Genomic DNA, 17,443 nt, shown 5'->3' with positions numbered 1-17,443 from the left:
ATGTCCAGCTAAACCTGGGTCAAGCAATCGATAGAATTGGTGACAATTTATTTTTTGATTAAGTTACCCCACTACATAATGGAGAGGATAGCACTTATGTATATGGTGGTTTTGGTGACTATGTCTAACAAGGATAGACGAATGTTCAGGAAACTATAAAGTGTGTTCTCTTTATTTATATTGGTTTGCATTTGGCCCAGGATTATGCTGGATACATTGAAATGACTACATAACAGGATCCTGGGAGCGCCAGACATGTGTCCCAAATGCAGCATCAGCCATGGTGTTTAGCCAAATCCACTGGAAAAGAGTGTAAATTATTAAGTGTTTGCCTAAGGAGGCTTCAATCTCCGATACCGGTTCCTCACTTGGGTGGCGTGGGTCTTTGAATTATCATGCTAAGTCTCTCTAATGAAAGTAACATGGGACTGGATAGCCAGTCTGGCTCTATTGTGGGGTCTACAAGAATTTCATAAATTATAGTCAGAAGCTAGAACAGCAGACTGGATGGATATGGGATGGGAGAAGACTGTATATATTTATGAGGGAGAGACCTTCTGCACCTTCAGGACACAGTGGGAACCTCCTAGGGAAATACCCCTTTTACGCTAGACTCAGGGTCCCCAGCTTTTAAAGTAGCGAGAGCAACTGCTGATCTATGAAATCCATCTTGAGCTACTGCCTTACAAATATATATATTAGATAACAGCACAAAAAGGGCAAACAACCTAAACACTACTCCTAAAGCACCCAGTGCTGCTGTGTTCAGCATACACCATTAATGGCTGGAGATTTATTTATGTGGTCCCCAAGAACTATTTATGTCTCTTTTACTCTTCTTTGCAAAACCTATGAGACTCGAGTAACTCACTCGGGCTTGTAACCTCTTCATTAGGCAATTCATGGGAGGAAACTATTCTAATTATGAGAGCTAGCCCTGAAAGACTTTGATTATCTGGAAACCGTCCTTCCCCCAAATTGGAGGTGAAAAGTCCTTGTTTTCCTTTGGATAGTCATCTCTCCATGGCCCTACAAACGAAAAAAGTCGCAGCCACCGGCTTTGGCCTCCCTAGAGCCTTGATGAAAACTATCAAATGGCTCCCCATGGAGCTACGAAGAACAGTGATACAGGGATTGATATAATCGTGCCTTGATTATGGCAATTCTCTGTGTCTAGGCAGCCCCATCGCAGTGATCAACAGGCTGCAAATCATCCAGAGCACTGCAGCCTGACTGCTACTGGGTGTACCTAGATTCCGGTCAGCTCGTTCAGCACTTGTCACCCTGCACTGGCTGAAAATAGGCAAAAGAGTCCACTTCAAGGCACTATGCTTGACACACCGTGCTAAAAATAAATCAAGCCCACAGATTCTTCATTAACTTATGAAACCCTACAAGGCATGCAGAGAACTCAGGTCAACCAAGCTATGCCTTCTCATTGTTCCAAGAATTAAGAGGGCTCAGAGTGGTGGCCGGTCCTTTGCCTACCTGGCCCCCAAACTGCGGAACTCTCCGCCCTTCTTAGCCTTGACACCAATCTGTCCAGCTTCAGAAAGCAATAAAAAACATATTGGTATAAAATGTAATTAGGATAGTTTGCAGCTGGGCTCGCTAGCGCTCGGAAGCCCGATTTGGGTAGCAATTCACTTAACAAATGCTGTTAATAATAATAATAATCTTGCCAGCTGCCTTAAAGGCCATTGGTAGATGTCCAGACTGTAACCTGGTCTTATTGATCATGATTAAGAACACATATATGCAGTTTTCATAGTGCTCTACAAGAAAACACATCACTGCATCCACCCCAATACTGGTGTCTATACTTCTAAGACAAAGATTAAACAAATTAATCAATGAAGATACTGCTTTAGGAAGTGAAGTATACTAAAGAAGTAAAGAAAAAAGCAAGAGAGGAGAAGAATAAAAGAAGAGAGAAAAATAAACAAAGCAAGAAAAAAGAGAAAATGGAAAGAGGAGAAAGTAAAAGAAAAGAAAGAACGTGAGGAAGAAGGCAAGAAAGAAAGGAAGGAACAAAGCCTGGAGATAGAACAGAGAAGGACAGAGAGAGAGGAAAGAAGAAATGCAAGAACAGTGTGGGGGAGAAAAGGAGAGGGTGGAAGGAAAGGAGAGGAAGAAAAGATAGAAGGTGAAGAACTCATGAAAAAAGACAACAAAAATGAAAGGATTGAAGGAGAATGGAATAAAAGAAAAGGTGAAAAAGAAATCTAGAAAGGGAATGAAGGAAGCAATGAATGGAAAAAATGACAAAGGGAGAGGAAAGAAGTAACAAAACAGAAGTAGGACTAAAAAGCGATCAAAGAAGAAAAAAGAAAAGCAAGAACAAATGTGAGATGGCGACAAAGAGGAATGTAGAAGGAAAGAAACAAAATAGAAAAAGAGCAAGCATAAGAGCAAGTGAGAAAATGAAACAGAATTAATATGAAAAAGTAAGAACAAAAGAAAGCTAAAAAGAGAGAAAAAGAAAATAAGAGAAAAATAATGAGAGAAAAAGAAAGAAATTGAAAGAGGGAGAAAAAAGGAGAACAGGCGAAAAAGAAAAAATTAAATTAAGAGGGAGAAAAAGGAAAAGATTATGAGGAGTGTGGAAAAAAGAAAAGAAAATGATAAATAAATATTAAAAGGAAGAAAGAAAAACAAAAAGAGAACGAGCAAAAGAAAGGAAGAGAAAGAAAGAAAGATTGTAATGCTTTAATGCAATGCAACTCTCCTTCAAATATATTCCTACTTTAAGGAAATAAACTTCTCATGATATGATATTTTTCACGGTAAAAGCTTCCATACAATTTGCTCTGATGTGAGGCATTTATTTAATGTGTATATAAGCCTTCTTACCAAGCAGCAGTCCCAGATGGTCACCTTTCTGGGCCTCACAGCTATGTATGCAAAACTATCCTGACCAGCAGTGAGCTACTTCAAGACAGTCAGCAAGTTACTGATAGCTTGCGAGCAACCTCTTGGAGAATCCTACCCAAGGAGTGCCTAGACAGTGTTTAAGTGACTTGTCCTTTGTGTGCTGTTATTTAATCTGTATACAAGACAAGTAGCTCAAGACGGGTTTCATAGATCAGAATTAGCTCCTGCTACTCTATAAGTTTGAAATCCCTGGTCTAGCATAAGGTAGGTATTTCCCCAGAGGGGTTTCCACTTTGTCCTGTCCTCTTCAAAAGTTTAGAGACCCCTGGTATCATATCAATGACACTTAGTGAGGCCCTTTGCTGTCATATAAAGCATTGTGTCACTACACACCCACTTACCTACCCATACAGCCACTGACACAAACACTCACTCACCAATACCGCCACTCACACAACTTCTCACTCACCCACACAGCTACTCATACACTCACTCATACACCCATACAGCCACTTACACACATATACACACAAGCATACGTACAGTCACACAGCTACTCACTTCAAATATGTTAGAAGTAGTATCACTCAGTAGTAGTGCACCTAGTATACTAATTTAACTTTTCTAGTAGGTTAGTATATATGTTTAACATCCAGAAACTCTTAAAACACTTACACTCACTTGATGATGTCATCATTGATGTCACTGACAATTTCATGAGTGATGTAATATGTGAGGTCATAAGCAGTGCATTGTGGGGGAGCAAGATATAGCTAGATCAGGTAACTATAACTCCTGTATTTCACAGCTTTGTACGATAGAAATCTGAGCCTAACTATAACGTCCCTGTAACCTTTGGGTTGTTCAGATGATAGATAGATAGATAGATAGATAGATAGATAGATAGATAGATAGATAGATAGATAGATAGATAGATAGATAGATAGATAGATAGATAGATAGATAGATAGATAGATAGATAGATAGATAGATAGATAGATAGATAGATAGATAGATAGAGGTTATATCTGACTGCCATAATGCTACAAAGAGATGTTCCTTGTCATTTGGATAGGTATAGTACTTTCAGGAGCAAGCTGTTGCTCGCTTACAGAAAGCAGTGGAAATATGATTGAATTTAGAGTAACTGAATGACTACAGGACCATGCCTGTGTACTAAACAGGCTTTTTTCTCTCACCCCTCCCTGGAAGTATATCTTTTTAGGTCTTCCAGGATCTGGTATAGTGAATTTAAAGTAATACATATTGAGTCGTCACCCAGGTCTATAGATTGAGCACATGCTTACTGTTTATTAAGTAGCACTGGTTCTTCTGATAACATAAAATGAGCACAGTGATCCACTGGATATGAGATGGAGGGCCAGTTTTGACATTGGGCACAAGGACCTGGAGAGTGGTCAACAGCCGAGGTAATGAGCATGATGCATGTGCCTATTGATAATAACCTGAACACCAATATGGCATGTTGGAGTGAACTATGGAAAGACTTGAATCAAACATCTGATACTGCAGGGTCTAACGGAATCTGCCAATTTTGGTTTGTGCTGTAGCATATATAAGCATGTGTGGCTGTAAAGTTTACCTTTATCTTTCAAATAAAGTGGATATGGTGTTTGGCATGGATAGCCCATTGTCTGGACTCTCTCATATAAAGTCCTCCTGTCTGCATTTTGTTAATGAAAATATTTTTTAAAATAATATGCCCATGAACAACTACCCCTATTACTCAAGTGAAAGTCCAACTATCACTACGCTATTATACACATTAACTTTCACAGACTTTCCCATGTCATATGGTCACAGGTCTCTTTGTATATGTACTCACATATATTCCTGCAAAAATAACTTCACTACAAACCATTCCAAAATCAATAATCTGCTGCAAACTCTAGTCAACAAATCTATTGCCCATTTCTGCCATAGCATTCCCCGTAGTAAAATAGAGGTCACTGCAAGTGTGTGTTATTCCACATTTCTCCAAAACTATCATCAATGCAGCAGAAGAGTCCTGAATTACGTTGCCAGGAACCAAATTATTTGCAAAACATGCTTTGGCAAATCCTTAAGAACTCAATGACCATATTGTTAAAGACATGTGCAGTCAATCACTAATATAGTCTTATCAAAAACTTTCTTAAACCCTTCAGTGAACCAAATGTACTCGTCATGTATTTTGACACCTTTCTTAGGGGTCCTATGGTGCTACTCTGTCTTAGTGTAACATATCCTTATTCCCACTTGCTTGACAAAACTTGCCCTCCCTTTCGATACTCCTACACATATTGTTGTGCTTACATATGCTTGTGTAAGGTTCTATACAGAACCCCATGTGTTGTCATGGTGCTGTGTGGTGTTCCAAGAAGAGTCAGTTTGTTCCTCTCTTCTGTGCTGAGAGGAGCAGTGGCTCGTTGTACCCACGAATAAAGGCAGAAGACTAAATCACTGTGTCCTGTGGTGGAAAACTATCCTTTGGAATACAACACATATGCTGTCACCAAAACCCCTCTCTAGCCCTATACTGCACCCAAAAGGGGTCACCTGGCATTTGCAGATGATTTTTATTCTGATGGATGACTAGGGATAAGTGCTTCCTCTTCACACCAAAGGCATCATTAGACAGCTGCTCTTTCACAATTTATTAACTCTAAATGTCTTCTTCTCCATGAGATGATTCCCTCACAATACCCTCCCTTCACGTTTTTGACACTTTCTTAAACTTGCATGCCTTAATCTGTACCTCATTGGTCCATGTGTGTATGATTACTGAAAGCGCCAATTCCTTACTTTGGCCTTCTTTGACCACTTCCTCGCCACAGTTTTCACTCCGGTACCTCCCGTATGGAAAAATAACCTGCAACCACTTGTTTTTATTGCCATTCTACACTGATATTGATTTCATATATTACTATAAACCATCTTGCTAACCATCGTGTGATCTATCTTGACATTAGTTAATCGTGGAGCAGCGTAATTTTGGCACCACCTTCACACGTCACAAATACATAACATGAAAGTACACTTAGCGTATATTTCCTGCGTGACATTAATATAAAGTGTTGCATGTGACATCATTATTGAAGTGCATTCACTGTAGAATTAGAGAATTGATATATACGCTGTGTGCCTTAACCGTATTAAATAATATAATCTTTGGAGACTTGATGATTAAACCATCCTCACCTATTTAGAATGTATTACTTTAGAAATAATGATCTACGTAATGTGTGCACTAATGTTTCATATAAAATGTAGTTCTTAGCCATACTCACTAAAGAATTTACATGCATGCATATGAATCTAATGTCCTGTCAAGTTTATATTAATTTGTGTTTGAAAGTGCACACACATTAATTATGCACCATTGATTTAATACTCTTAACGTTGCCCTTACCAGGCTCGTTTTCCATTCTACATAAAATACTGTTTATTTCTGCTTGCATGACTTTTCCCTTGCAGGTGCGTTCACATACATTCTTAGTTTGAGAATAGCTACAACACTGTACTAGCGATAGAGGGAGACCCTGAGAAGAAGACCTTGACAAAGGAACATGGAGAGCCAGAGCGTTAACTGAAGAATCCTATTCAGCATTATTGCAACATGGCTTGGTTCAACAAGGACAATGTTGTTCCCATGTTCAGTGTGGGGCATTTTGTGAATGTTGCAGCTTACAACATGAGAAAGGAAAAGGACAATGGAACTATTGCAAATACCTGGAGTGTACACTGCCTGATGTTAAGCCACTTTTCCTGGGACTTTAAGAGGTCTAGACCTCTATGCTTATTTCCTTTGATTCTTTGCTGAGTGTGGCTTACGATAAACACTCAAATTCCCCTGACTCAAAGAGAGTCTTGACCGAGCTTCTGCGATGCTGACACCTTCCCTTATTCCCATTCTTCCGGAACATTCAAGTATTTTTATATTTTTCTGCATTTTCCTAAATTTGAGATTTTTTAGACTATTGAACCATCTTCTTAGTTTGGACTTTAACCTAGATGATTCCAGATTTTTGCCACATAGAAGAGAGCCAGAAACTCTTCTGTGAGCACCACATGTTGTTATTGACCTTTTGTACTGCTGTGACTGAACGTCTGGTTTTACTGGTATGCCTAAACTTATTTAAGAGGTTGGGTTTCCCTGTTGCTATTCTGTATCTGTGTAACATGGTGCTACGATTCCTGAATCTTAACTTGACTGCTCAAAAAACTGTAACAGTTTTCACGGACTCCTGATCCTTATTGTGTAGTCAACTGTTAATTGAAATTGATTGATGAAATGTTAACTCCCATCACCGCTCAGACGGGAAAGGAAACATTTAGGTGCCTTGCCTTTTTTGCGTTTTACATAAGTAAATAGATAAATATAATACATTTCACTCAGAGTATCCATTTCTCCAAAGTTTCTTCCAATTCTATTTTTTCACTTCAGAAACGCTACATACAATTTGAATAATAGTCCATGAGGATTAAAAATGACCTCAACAAGTCTCAGATCTTGGTGGTTCTGTGTGCTTCCTATAATACTTTCCTTTATGACATTACAATCAAGTCACTGTATTTTTACCATAATCCAGCAGTCTGACCTTTTTATCATTAGCCCTTTATCCTTTTTAGTACCAGCAAATCTTAATGTAGGTAGGAGTCCTCTTGCTCTTCCAGTCTGCAACATTAAAAATAACTAATCTTGGATATAGCTAGCATCATTTACCCAAATGAACAACGGATAGATTTAGACTTATTTTTCACACTGATGCCGAGTTTAACATCCTGTACATAAACCTAAAGGATCTGGGCGGTCTGATGAGCGATATCAGTTTTAGACAACACTTTGAAAAATCTCATGTGCTAAACCACTCTGTTTTCTCCATATCATTGAGGACCTGGCCAATATACCCAGATGTTACCAATCACAAATCTTAAATCCAAACACATTCTACTCCAACCATCAGGCTTTATTTCTGCAGATGACTACATGGCATGTGCCACTCAGGTATCTTCGCTGGTTTACTCTGGGTATGCTTCAAAAGTCTTTCTTGCTCCGCTTTTGACCCCTATAGAGTTCTAGAACTGTGCTCCTTCCAGTGAATTACATCAGTTGGAGAGATCAGACTGAGCAAAGACTTCAGAAAATAAAATTCACCTGTTCTAAACAATTGTGCACTTAATACTTCTTCTAAGAACATTTACTTTCGTGTAGTGAGAATCTGAATTGGGTGCAGTACTTAGTGTTACTCCATTTACTTCTTTGTTTTCAGTGCGGTACATTAGCTACATCCTGGGTTTCATCATCACTGTGGATCATTACCATTCACACTCAAATTAAACTGACTGCTTGAAAGATATGAGCAAAACTACCTATTTCTCCACCATCTGCAATCACTTCTCACTACTAGCCACTCACTTACAACAAGGCTGAAGCTCATGTAATGAGCCGACCCCATCATTGCTTGTTGCTCTTTTCGACTTACTACCTCTTTATCGTTAGAGTTACCAGCATGATCAGTCTTGTCATTAGTTTGCATTACCGTCTTTCTAGCTTTCCACCCACTTTCACTCATTACACGAGCTTTGTTCCGGCTATATTTCCCTACTTTACACAACTAGATGCTCTACTTAGTCTATGGCTCAGTGTTGTGTGTTTCAGAGCAATCCATACCTTCACTGGATGATATTTTTTCATAATCAGAAGATCGGTCCCACTCCTGTCCCTGACATGATTGGAAGCTTGTGCATTGGCCGAAATGGTATCTGACTCATAGGTTCTTGAGCCAGAGAGCAGTATCCATACCTTACAATCAAGATGCATCTTCAAAATGTTCTTTGATTATACGGTTCTATCATAAATATCCTCATTAGCATCTCTGTCTTCTACATTGTAATTTGGAAAGTGTATGCCAGAGCTCAGCACCTAAACAATATAAATGCATGGCTGGCTTTCTCATTCCAAGGAACCCTTTTCCTCTAAAGACTGCAATGACTTTAGAAATATCCTTCCACTCCTCTCAGGCTATTTGCCGGATCCCCGGGACATGCAGGAAACTTGGTGATAGTGCAACCACATGCATGATACCAACTAGACTATACTTGAGTATCCAATATATTTCCCTTGCACACTGAAGCAAAATGCCCACTGCAAACTCATCCTTCCTTACAACACCCAGCCCTACATCCAAGATGATCTGTTTTGGAAATGTGCCCAGATTATGTTGTCTTTTTAATGGCTATGGAACTCTGTACACTTCACTCCTGCTAACCAGTTGTGAAGTGCTTTCTCTCCTCCTGTCTACATGGCCAAATTGGTATACTCCTGACTGGCATATTTAACTTATATGTAAGTCCCTAGTACATGGTCCTAAGGTGTGGCCTGGGCCTGTAAGTTAAGTACCACAAGTGGACTGCAGCACCCATTGTGCCATCAACTACATTGACAAAACAAGACTGCAAGCCTGCCATCAGTAGCCTGGTTGAGCATGTTTTTACTGTGAATTCGACCTATCAAAATAACCTTTTTTTGGCAGGCCTAAACCATCCTTTTAAATATTTATAAGTCACCCCTAAGTAGGCCTTATGACCCATGGTTTTTAAGGGTAGGACATGTAAACTTTTATAGTTAAACATGTCCTTACAGTGAAAAAGCCCTAAACGCTAGTTTCACTGTAGCAAGGCTGGCTGTTCTATATGAAAGCATTAGGATACAATATTATGTTTAATAAATGTTATCTCTACCTAAGAAAAAGCTGAAAATGTAATTGGCGGACTTTGTAAAATATTTATTACAAGCCCAATTCACTGGTCAAGTCTAATTTGCAATAAATATTTGTAAAGATGAATTTTAAAAGGTTAACTTTGACCTACCTGAAGTCCCTAGAAGCGAAGTCTGCATTATGTTCTACCACTTCTGCCAGGCAGTAATTAGTATTTTAATAGGTGTGAATGAGGTGTGAACTTGCTCCGAGGACAGGGACTAAAGGTTGAGGGTGTGGGGAAGTGTTGTGCCTGTGACAGGATGGCCTGTGGGCTGGGCCCAAGGACTTGATTACTTGTCATAAGCAGATCTAGCTAACTACTGGCCTGCACCCTTTTTTTTGCTCCCCTGCCTCCGCCAGACCAGCCTCCATCACAGTGGGTCTGTTGTTGACATCACAGTTTCAGATCCTGCTAGAGAGGTAAAAACTGCTTGACAGGTGTGCTGGTGTTTTTCATGTGACATTTGGAAAGATCATCAAAGGAGGGAAACAGCATGTCAAAACAATTTGCCTGCATCCACTGTCTGGTTGCCGATAGCTTAGCTTTGCTCTACTAGACTTCTGCCTTGAGTTAACTGGGGCACATGGACTGCCTAAACTGGATTTTGGTGTAAGATGTGGGAGGACATTAGAATGACCATAGTACACTCCCTACACGCACACACCTGGCACTCGGAGCCCATGTTTAGTGTGACCAAGGACATCGGCCATCTCGAAAATGTCTAAAGTGGGTTAGGTCAGCCCCAGGAACCTTTACCCCATATTGATTAGGGCATCCAACGGGTCATTCCCACCCACTACATTGTGCCAGGTTTAAATTTGGCATCTCCAAGGACCCACTTCAGACCACTCCTGGACCACTCCTGGACCAGTGGAAGATCAGAGGGGAACTGAACCTGCTGTCTGAGACCTGAGAGGAGGCCTAGAAAACTGGACCTGCTCTCCTCCAACCCAGGACAAAAAAGTTGATTCCAAGGGTCATAAGGCTGATGGTCCTGTTCAAGCTACAGAGATACCACAAGCTTTAAGGTGATTTTCCTGCAACTGCCCTGCTGATCAGTGGCAACCAGGCCTGGAATGGACTCTGCCTGACTTCCTATGAGTCTCAGTGCCTTCCCTGATGTCCTAGGGGATTATGATGTACTGCTCTGGTGGATTAGGCCTTAAAGGACGAAGGTCAGAAGATACAATTCAACCCGTGCTCCATCGTGGTCACCGTCAAATTGAGCCTAAGTGCTTCTTGGTACCATTCCTACTTAAAAAAATAAAAATCGAATCTTGGGTTCCCCTTATTGGATTTTTGTTATTTTGGTGTCATTTTGTTTATTACATTTTACTTCATTTTTCTAATTCGTTTTGGGATTATTATTTTGCATTTCGACTTTGTTATTGCTTTAATTACTACACAAATACTTCATACATTGCCTCTAAGTTAAGCCTGTGCGCTCTAAGCCATAACCTCCAGGTGGTTGAGCTCAGGATTATTTAGCGACTTAATCACTCTAACGAGGATTGTCCAGCACCCATTCAAATGATGCATATTAAAACTGGTATGTCCTGCACAAAACACTGGCTAATTTGGTCTACTGCATCCAGACCAGCTTCAAAAATCTCCTGGGCTAGAAGTATTTTAGAATTGATAACTGCATGAGTTCATTTGCTACATCACTTACCATCCACCTACCATCCTGGTGACACTACATCATCCCTCATATCCTCCAGATCAAAATCATGTGCACTCAGCGTTATTTGTGTATATATTATTGCACATCAGTTTATGTACTCTAAATATTTTCTGGGAAACTGCTGGGCATTCATATCTCTGCATGAATCTGCAGCTGCATATCTCTTGCTGGCCACTTATGAACTAAATTGACTTAATGTATTGACTTTATTGATCTGCCTCTATTCTTTATCTGATGTACCTGCATGGAACATACTGTTACCTCTCATGTTAAGGCATTGTCCTAGCTTTACAATTTCCTGCAGATATATAAATAACTTTTTTTTAATTGATTATCGCTTGGGTTGCTCATTGAGCTCTAGCGCATACATTAAACACTTTTTTCATGCTAAGGTCAAATCCAAAATAGTCTACAAGATGTTTTTCCTAAGATAATATACCACTGCCAAGTTCCTGTGTTAAACACACATAACTAATCTCTAGATGTATTCTAACGTCCAGCAGATTATCACTGCTGTGAGATCTAATTTAGGCGGTCTAGAGCACTCGAGGTTACTGTCACAATTCAATTCCTGCACTCTTGAATGCACTACTATGGGGCTGATCCGTGGGACTTTCCAGTGTTCAGCTAAGATCCTGACCTTCTACTATATCCATATACTCATTTCCAACCACTGGGCAATAGTCTGAAATCCCCATTTCAGAACCATGCTGGGTTTATTGTCAGCCTGTGTTCTTTTCACACCCTAGCCCCTTAGTCCTAAAATTCTCTGCTCACTGCTTTGTCTCCACCTTAGAAGGCCATGGATGGGTGGAAAATCAATTCGCATTTGGCCAACAGGTGCTAGCTTGATTATACCTGGGGCCTCTGCTTCCTTCAGTCCTGCATTGGGCATTGTAGCAATGTTCTGTTTGACTAACACGTTGATTCCAGAGTTCCAGATTACTCTGCGATTGCTAATTCTTGTTTATAGAGTTTACTTATTCCTGAGCTATCACATAATTCTAGTTCCTTGAAGTTGCACTTTAAGTTTTTTTTTCTGCTAGCCACTATTTGAATGCATCCTTGTTTCCTGAACTTAAACTATTTCTGTAGTTCCCTTTTACTAGTCCCTGCCTCCATTTACTTCTTCCTTAGTTCCAGTTTGCAGTATGCCATCTTCTTACTGCCTTAGTTGCCAGTTTCTTAGTGTGCTTCTGACAAGTGCTTCTTTGGTTTTCACATCTTTCCTGTTAGTCACTAATCCTTGGGAGCTCCTTCCCTATTATCGCTATATGAGGTAAAGGTACCTGGTCTTTACAAACCTATCCTACAAGTGGATATTTCCAGTCAGTATCTGCAACCTATTTGTGGGAGAGGAATTTACTCAACTTCATTCCTACTTAGTGTGGCTCCTGATAGCTTTACCTCATATTCCATTATTTATTACTGCTGTTGTATGAATGTTTTGCACTTTATTATTATTATTAGGGAGATTTATAAAGCGCATGGTTACGCTAAAAGCGTGTCCCCGCGCTACATTTGAAAACTCGGAGCAGAAGTGGGGAGAAGGCTCAGTTATCTTGAGAAAAGGTGTGTTTTTAAGCTTTTCCAGAAACTGGATTCCGAAGGGTCTAGGCGGAGATTAAGAGGCAGGGCGTTCCAGCACTTCGCTGCCAAGTGGCGAAAAGAGCGTCCACCCATGCGGGCCTTTCTGATCCTAGGGACCACCAGTAGACCTCCAGTAGACTTCCTGGGTTAGTTATTTGGAATTCTTAAATTACCCTTTAAATGTCTGTTCCTTCTAAGATTTGACTTTGTTACCGTGTGCAGATCTTCCCCATTGGGTCTCTTTTGTCCTTTGACTCCTTGTGTGATTATGGGCAGCTCTGTTACCAATATTCTCTTAACTTTGTCTACCCTGCCACATATCTTTCAGGCTCTTGACAATTACTCATGGAGGACTTTAGCACTATGACATGCGCCCACCATACTAAAGCACTTTGATTCACAGAAACTAAATACTACACATAATATAATGCTATACAAAGAAAACTAGAACTATTTTCCTAGTCAGTCAAAGATCCCTTCAGAGTTACTGTGGGGCCTACGCGCCAGGCAGTTGTTTTTACTCCAGAGTTGCACTATGGGGTGATCAGTTCAGGTTTGGAATCTTGCTTGACATTCCACAGTCATAAATAGACAAAAACTGAATCTAGCCTTTCACTTGTTACTGTAAAGTCCAGTGCCTGATACTGTGAGCACATGGCCTGGGAGTCCCCTAGGCCACTGGGCTTTGAAAGTGGATTAAAATGGAGTACGATGGCCATCCACCAGTGCTTGTAAAAAAGTTGCCTAAAAGTGTTGTATCTTTGGATCTACCGACTGTGGTAGGATTTTTTTTTTACAGTTCCATTGTGGCCACTGGACCAGTGACTTGCCATGACCAGGGCTGGAAACAAGTAAGTGTCGAAAGAAAGTAATAGTCATTTTAATGCCCAAGATATTGCAACAGCACTCTCCTCGGTAGGGTGCAGCCCAGTCGCTCCTTGCAGCAGGCAGGGCTCTTCTCCTCCAAAGGCGTTGCCTACAGGATATATGGCTCATATTTGGGCCTTGTTTGGCAAGGGACAGTAACCAAGAAGCCCTGACCCTGGAACATAGCCCTCCTCACCCATACAGCTGCACAGGAACACCATATCAACTAGGGCAGGCTAATATTGGAGGGGGGGGGGATACACAAATGCTGAGGCTGCAAGTCAGCAATGACCTGGGCCGCCTCGCTCACCGCCAGTATGGATTCCACACTGCGCAGTTCTTCAATTCAAACCACAACACACACAATGTGGACACAGATAAACCACAAGAATACCACACGCTTGGGAGTGAACGATGGGGGGGTTGAATGAGAATGGCAGAAGGAGTGAACGATGGGGGGTTGAATGAGAATGGCAGAACCTTTTAAACAGAGGAGTCCAGAGGCATCTTCCCCTGAAGGAAACGGGAAAAATGTCCTGCCCTTCCTCAAGTGACCTATGCCAGTCCCATAAATCCCAGACAAGGGGCATTAGCCACTCTCTTATACCAGGTGGAATTTGGGTGTTCCTCCACCTGAGACCACCACTCTGGTGTCTCAGTCAATTGTATCAGTGAGTTCTCAATAGTCATATGTCTACCGGGTCAAAAACTGAACAACCACAGACACTGTCCTGGAAAATGTACTCATTTATGGCAGGAGAGATTGCTTCCCTGCAGGAGCATTTCTATACACACAACTTCAATGACCGGTAGTGATGCACTCCCGTGCTCATGGGGATATGAGCAATGGTTCTAATTTGGAGTGTATAAATCATATATAATGCTATAAATTAGCCTCTATTTTACAGTCAAGCTACCTCTAAAATCCAGTGTGTATAGGTAAAACCTACTGGGACCATACATAAGTAGCTGAAACATTACCACGCAAGTAAAAAGCAATGCTGCAGTGCATGTGGCGCAACGCTTAGTGGCAAGCGTTTAAATTTCTGTTCACACACGGTGTTTTCCAATAGACGTTCTTAACCTGGAGCCGCGATACCTATGCTGGTGGCTCCTGAATATTTAGAAAATTAAACTATAAAGGGACATTAATGGAGTTTATATAGAAAAATAGCAACGTGTAAAATTTAACATTTTAAAGCACTCTGTAGATGTGAAGGAATTTGAAATTGGATTGATTTGTGGGAGCAAATCAGGTACACCAAACCAAAACTAGTATGGACAATTAGAGGCCATAGTTCAAGCACTGGCATTAGTCTAAAAAAAAGAACTCACGTTAGGAGCAAAAATGACGTAGTGATAATCTACAGTCTAGCATATTGCATGATCCTTTAGAAATAAAAACATTTTATAGTATCCGTAAAACCCAAGTTGCTTTAGATAACCCACCAAAAAGCATAATCCTTCTATTCCGGACAGAAGATTTTCATATCATCAGTGTTATATGTCTTTTTAGATACAGTGGTCTAGGGGTCAGAAATGAATTTCATGTTCCACGTCCCCCAGATCTTATGGTGCACTTCAATACAGATCAGGGCAAACCACTCATTAACTCGTATGGTCCTCCATACACGCAAACTAACAGCATGTATGCTCAACCTGTGCAGACATTATCCTCTTTTAAAGCACATCAAGTGCAAAAGTGATTTGTCATATGTGCAGCCCCTCCCCCCCCACCCCCAAGCCAACCTGTCACAATGATCACTTATTAAAGTTCTGACAAGCTGGGCACATGCCAGACCCAAATATACACAAGTTCCACTCCAAAATAATCTGCAGGCCCCCATTGTCACTGACCATCTCCTACAACCCGTTGAGATCTTCCAGGGAACACAGCACGCATAAGTAGACTAAAGTACACCAGCACTGGATGGTCCACTGCTCACAACCCGGTCAGTCCTCCGACAGTCATGTAATGAGGACTCTCTGTAGACGCCTCAGACTTTACACAGCCTATTCATCATTGTCCTAGATCCCATCCTCGTCGCCACTCTTGGAACGATCATCGAACACAGGTCTTGCTTTGAAGTCTTGTTTGCAAAAAACTGCAGAATATGCAATATATACACTCCTGCTCTAGGCTGCCTCTAGCTGCCCTCTCTATAAACTTAATGCAATCATGAAAGGATTATTCCTGTTCTACACCAAGCTAAAGTCTCCCTTGTATATTGCACATCATAAAAGTGAAACATGTGAATGTTAAATGCCAGTTTTCAAACAAATATAGTATCAACATGAAAATAAATACCACCGATCAGATTTCAGCCACAACACCTTGAAAAAATACGAAAGTGATTCACACAATATAGAGCCTGCAAGTTACTGGCAGATGAGTCCATTGATGTCCCTATGGAATTATTATCTGAACACGTTAAACAAACTTTGGTGATTTAACTCCTATGTTTGTTCAAGTGACTGGGCAAATATTTATTAAATTAAGTGTAATTGTTAATATGCCTTAGAGTTGAAGATTACTGTTTTTGGACAATTTTTTGTGTAAATTTCCCACGTAAACTCTAAATTAAAATGTTATTTCATACTTCATTACGTTTAAGTCGTTTTTCATCGCCAATCATACAATCCAACCTTAACGTCAGCACATACGGAACCAATGCACTGACTGGTGTATAATATGAACTGTGATCTGCAAAACATGTGAATTGAGTAAGTGCACCAGGGCTGTAATTAGCTGAGTATTTCCCAAAGATGCTCCTGTTACTTTGTTGCCAGTGACCGCTAATGAGACAACAAGAAACAGCTGGCAGCAAAAACTGGCAGAGCAGATTTTAATTGGAGCTGGGTACCAGAAGCGATTACTGCAGGAGCCATATACTGACTCAACTTCACTTTGGCTACCTCAGGATACAAACAGTGTGACATTCTGGAACTTCACGGACTGTTGAAATAAATTAACAAATGCATTTGAAAAAGATTCAACAAAGCAATAAGCAATTTTGGGGCTGAAATTGCCTTCTTTCATGTATTCCGACTCTCTAAAATGACTAACTCCCACGACCAGTCCAATTATATTCAGCATAAGCAAGCTGCTTTGTAATATCCCTAACTACGTTTTTACAGAACAGAGAAAAATATTTCTTAGCAATGAACCGTGGTGCCCCAGGCAGAATTTGCAACATATCTCAAAAACGAGTTAAAATAGTGGAACACCCTTGGAGGATTAGCTGTCAAGTACTCCCAGTAAATACAGAGATGAGATTTTTTTGAGCAGCAAACTCCCTGGGTGGTATTTGACCTCTATATCGTCCTGTGAGAGTTGTGCGCCATCAACATGAACAGAAAACCAGATACTTACAGAATTGGTCGAGACTGGAAGTCTTCCTGGTTCATTCTCTCCGACTGACGGATCTTCAGGATCTCGGTGTAGCTCAGATTTTGAAGCTTACTTTTGAACTGGTCCAGGGAGCTAGGCTTGGTCGTGAGCGCTCTCATTATTTGCTCTTTCACCACTTGCATTACCTGTGGATGAAAACAACATTATTTACATTTTTTGCTTTTCACACTTCTCATTTTTTTTCTATTGCTCTATGATAGTACCCCTTTTGAGCACAAACATTTCCAATCCTGCAAAAGTGCATTGTTACA

General features: G+C 40.6%; 1 protein-coding gene across 6 annotated transcripts in view; it reads right to left on the bottom strand.

The window, feature by feature from the left end:
* The window catches only part of ELMO1 (engulfment and cell motility 1), a 1,282,006-nt gene that overhangs the window by 111,531 nt on the left and 1,153,032 nt on the right, over positions 1-17,443 (bottom strand). For all 6 annotated transcript variants that reach the window (XM_085607465.1, XM_085607469.1, XM_085607468.1 and 3 more), the window contains one exon: positions 17,154-17,317. In XM_085607465.1, the coding sequence (XP_085463591.1) occupies positions 17,154-17,317 (164 nt within the window). The remainder of the gene's footprint in view (positions 1-17,153; positions 17,318-17,443) is intronic.

Source organism: Triturus cristatus, chromosome 5_2 (genome assembly GCF_964204655.1).
Source record: "Triturus cristatus chromosome 5_2, aTriCri1.1, whole genome shotgun sequence".
Classification (NCBI taxonomy): Eukaryota; Metazoa; Chordata; class Amphibia; order Caudata; family Salamandridae; genus Triturus; species Triturus cristatus.
Note: the sequence above shows the minus strand (reverse complement) of the source record. Positions and strands in the feature narration are given on the sequence as shown.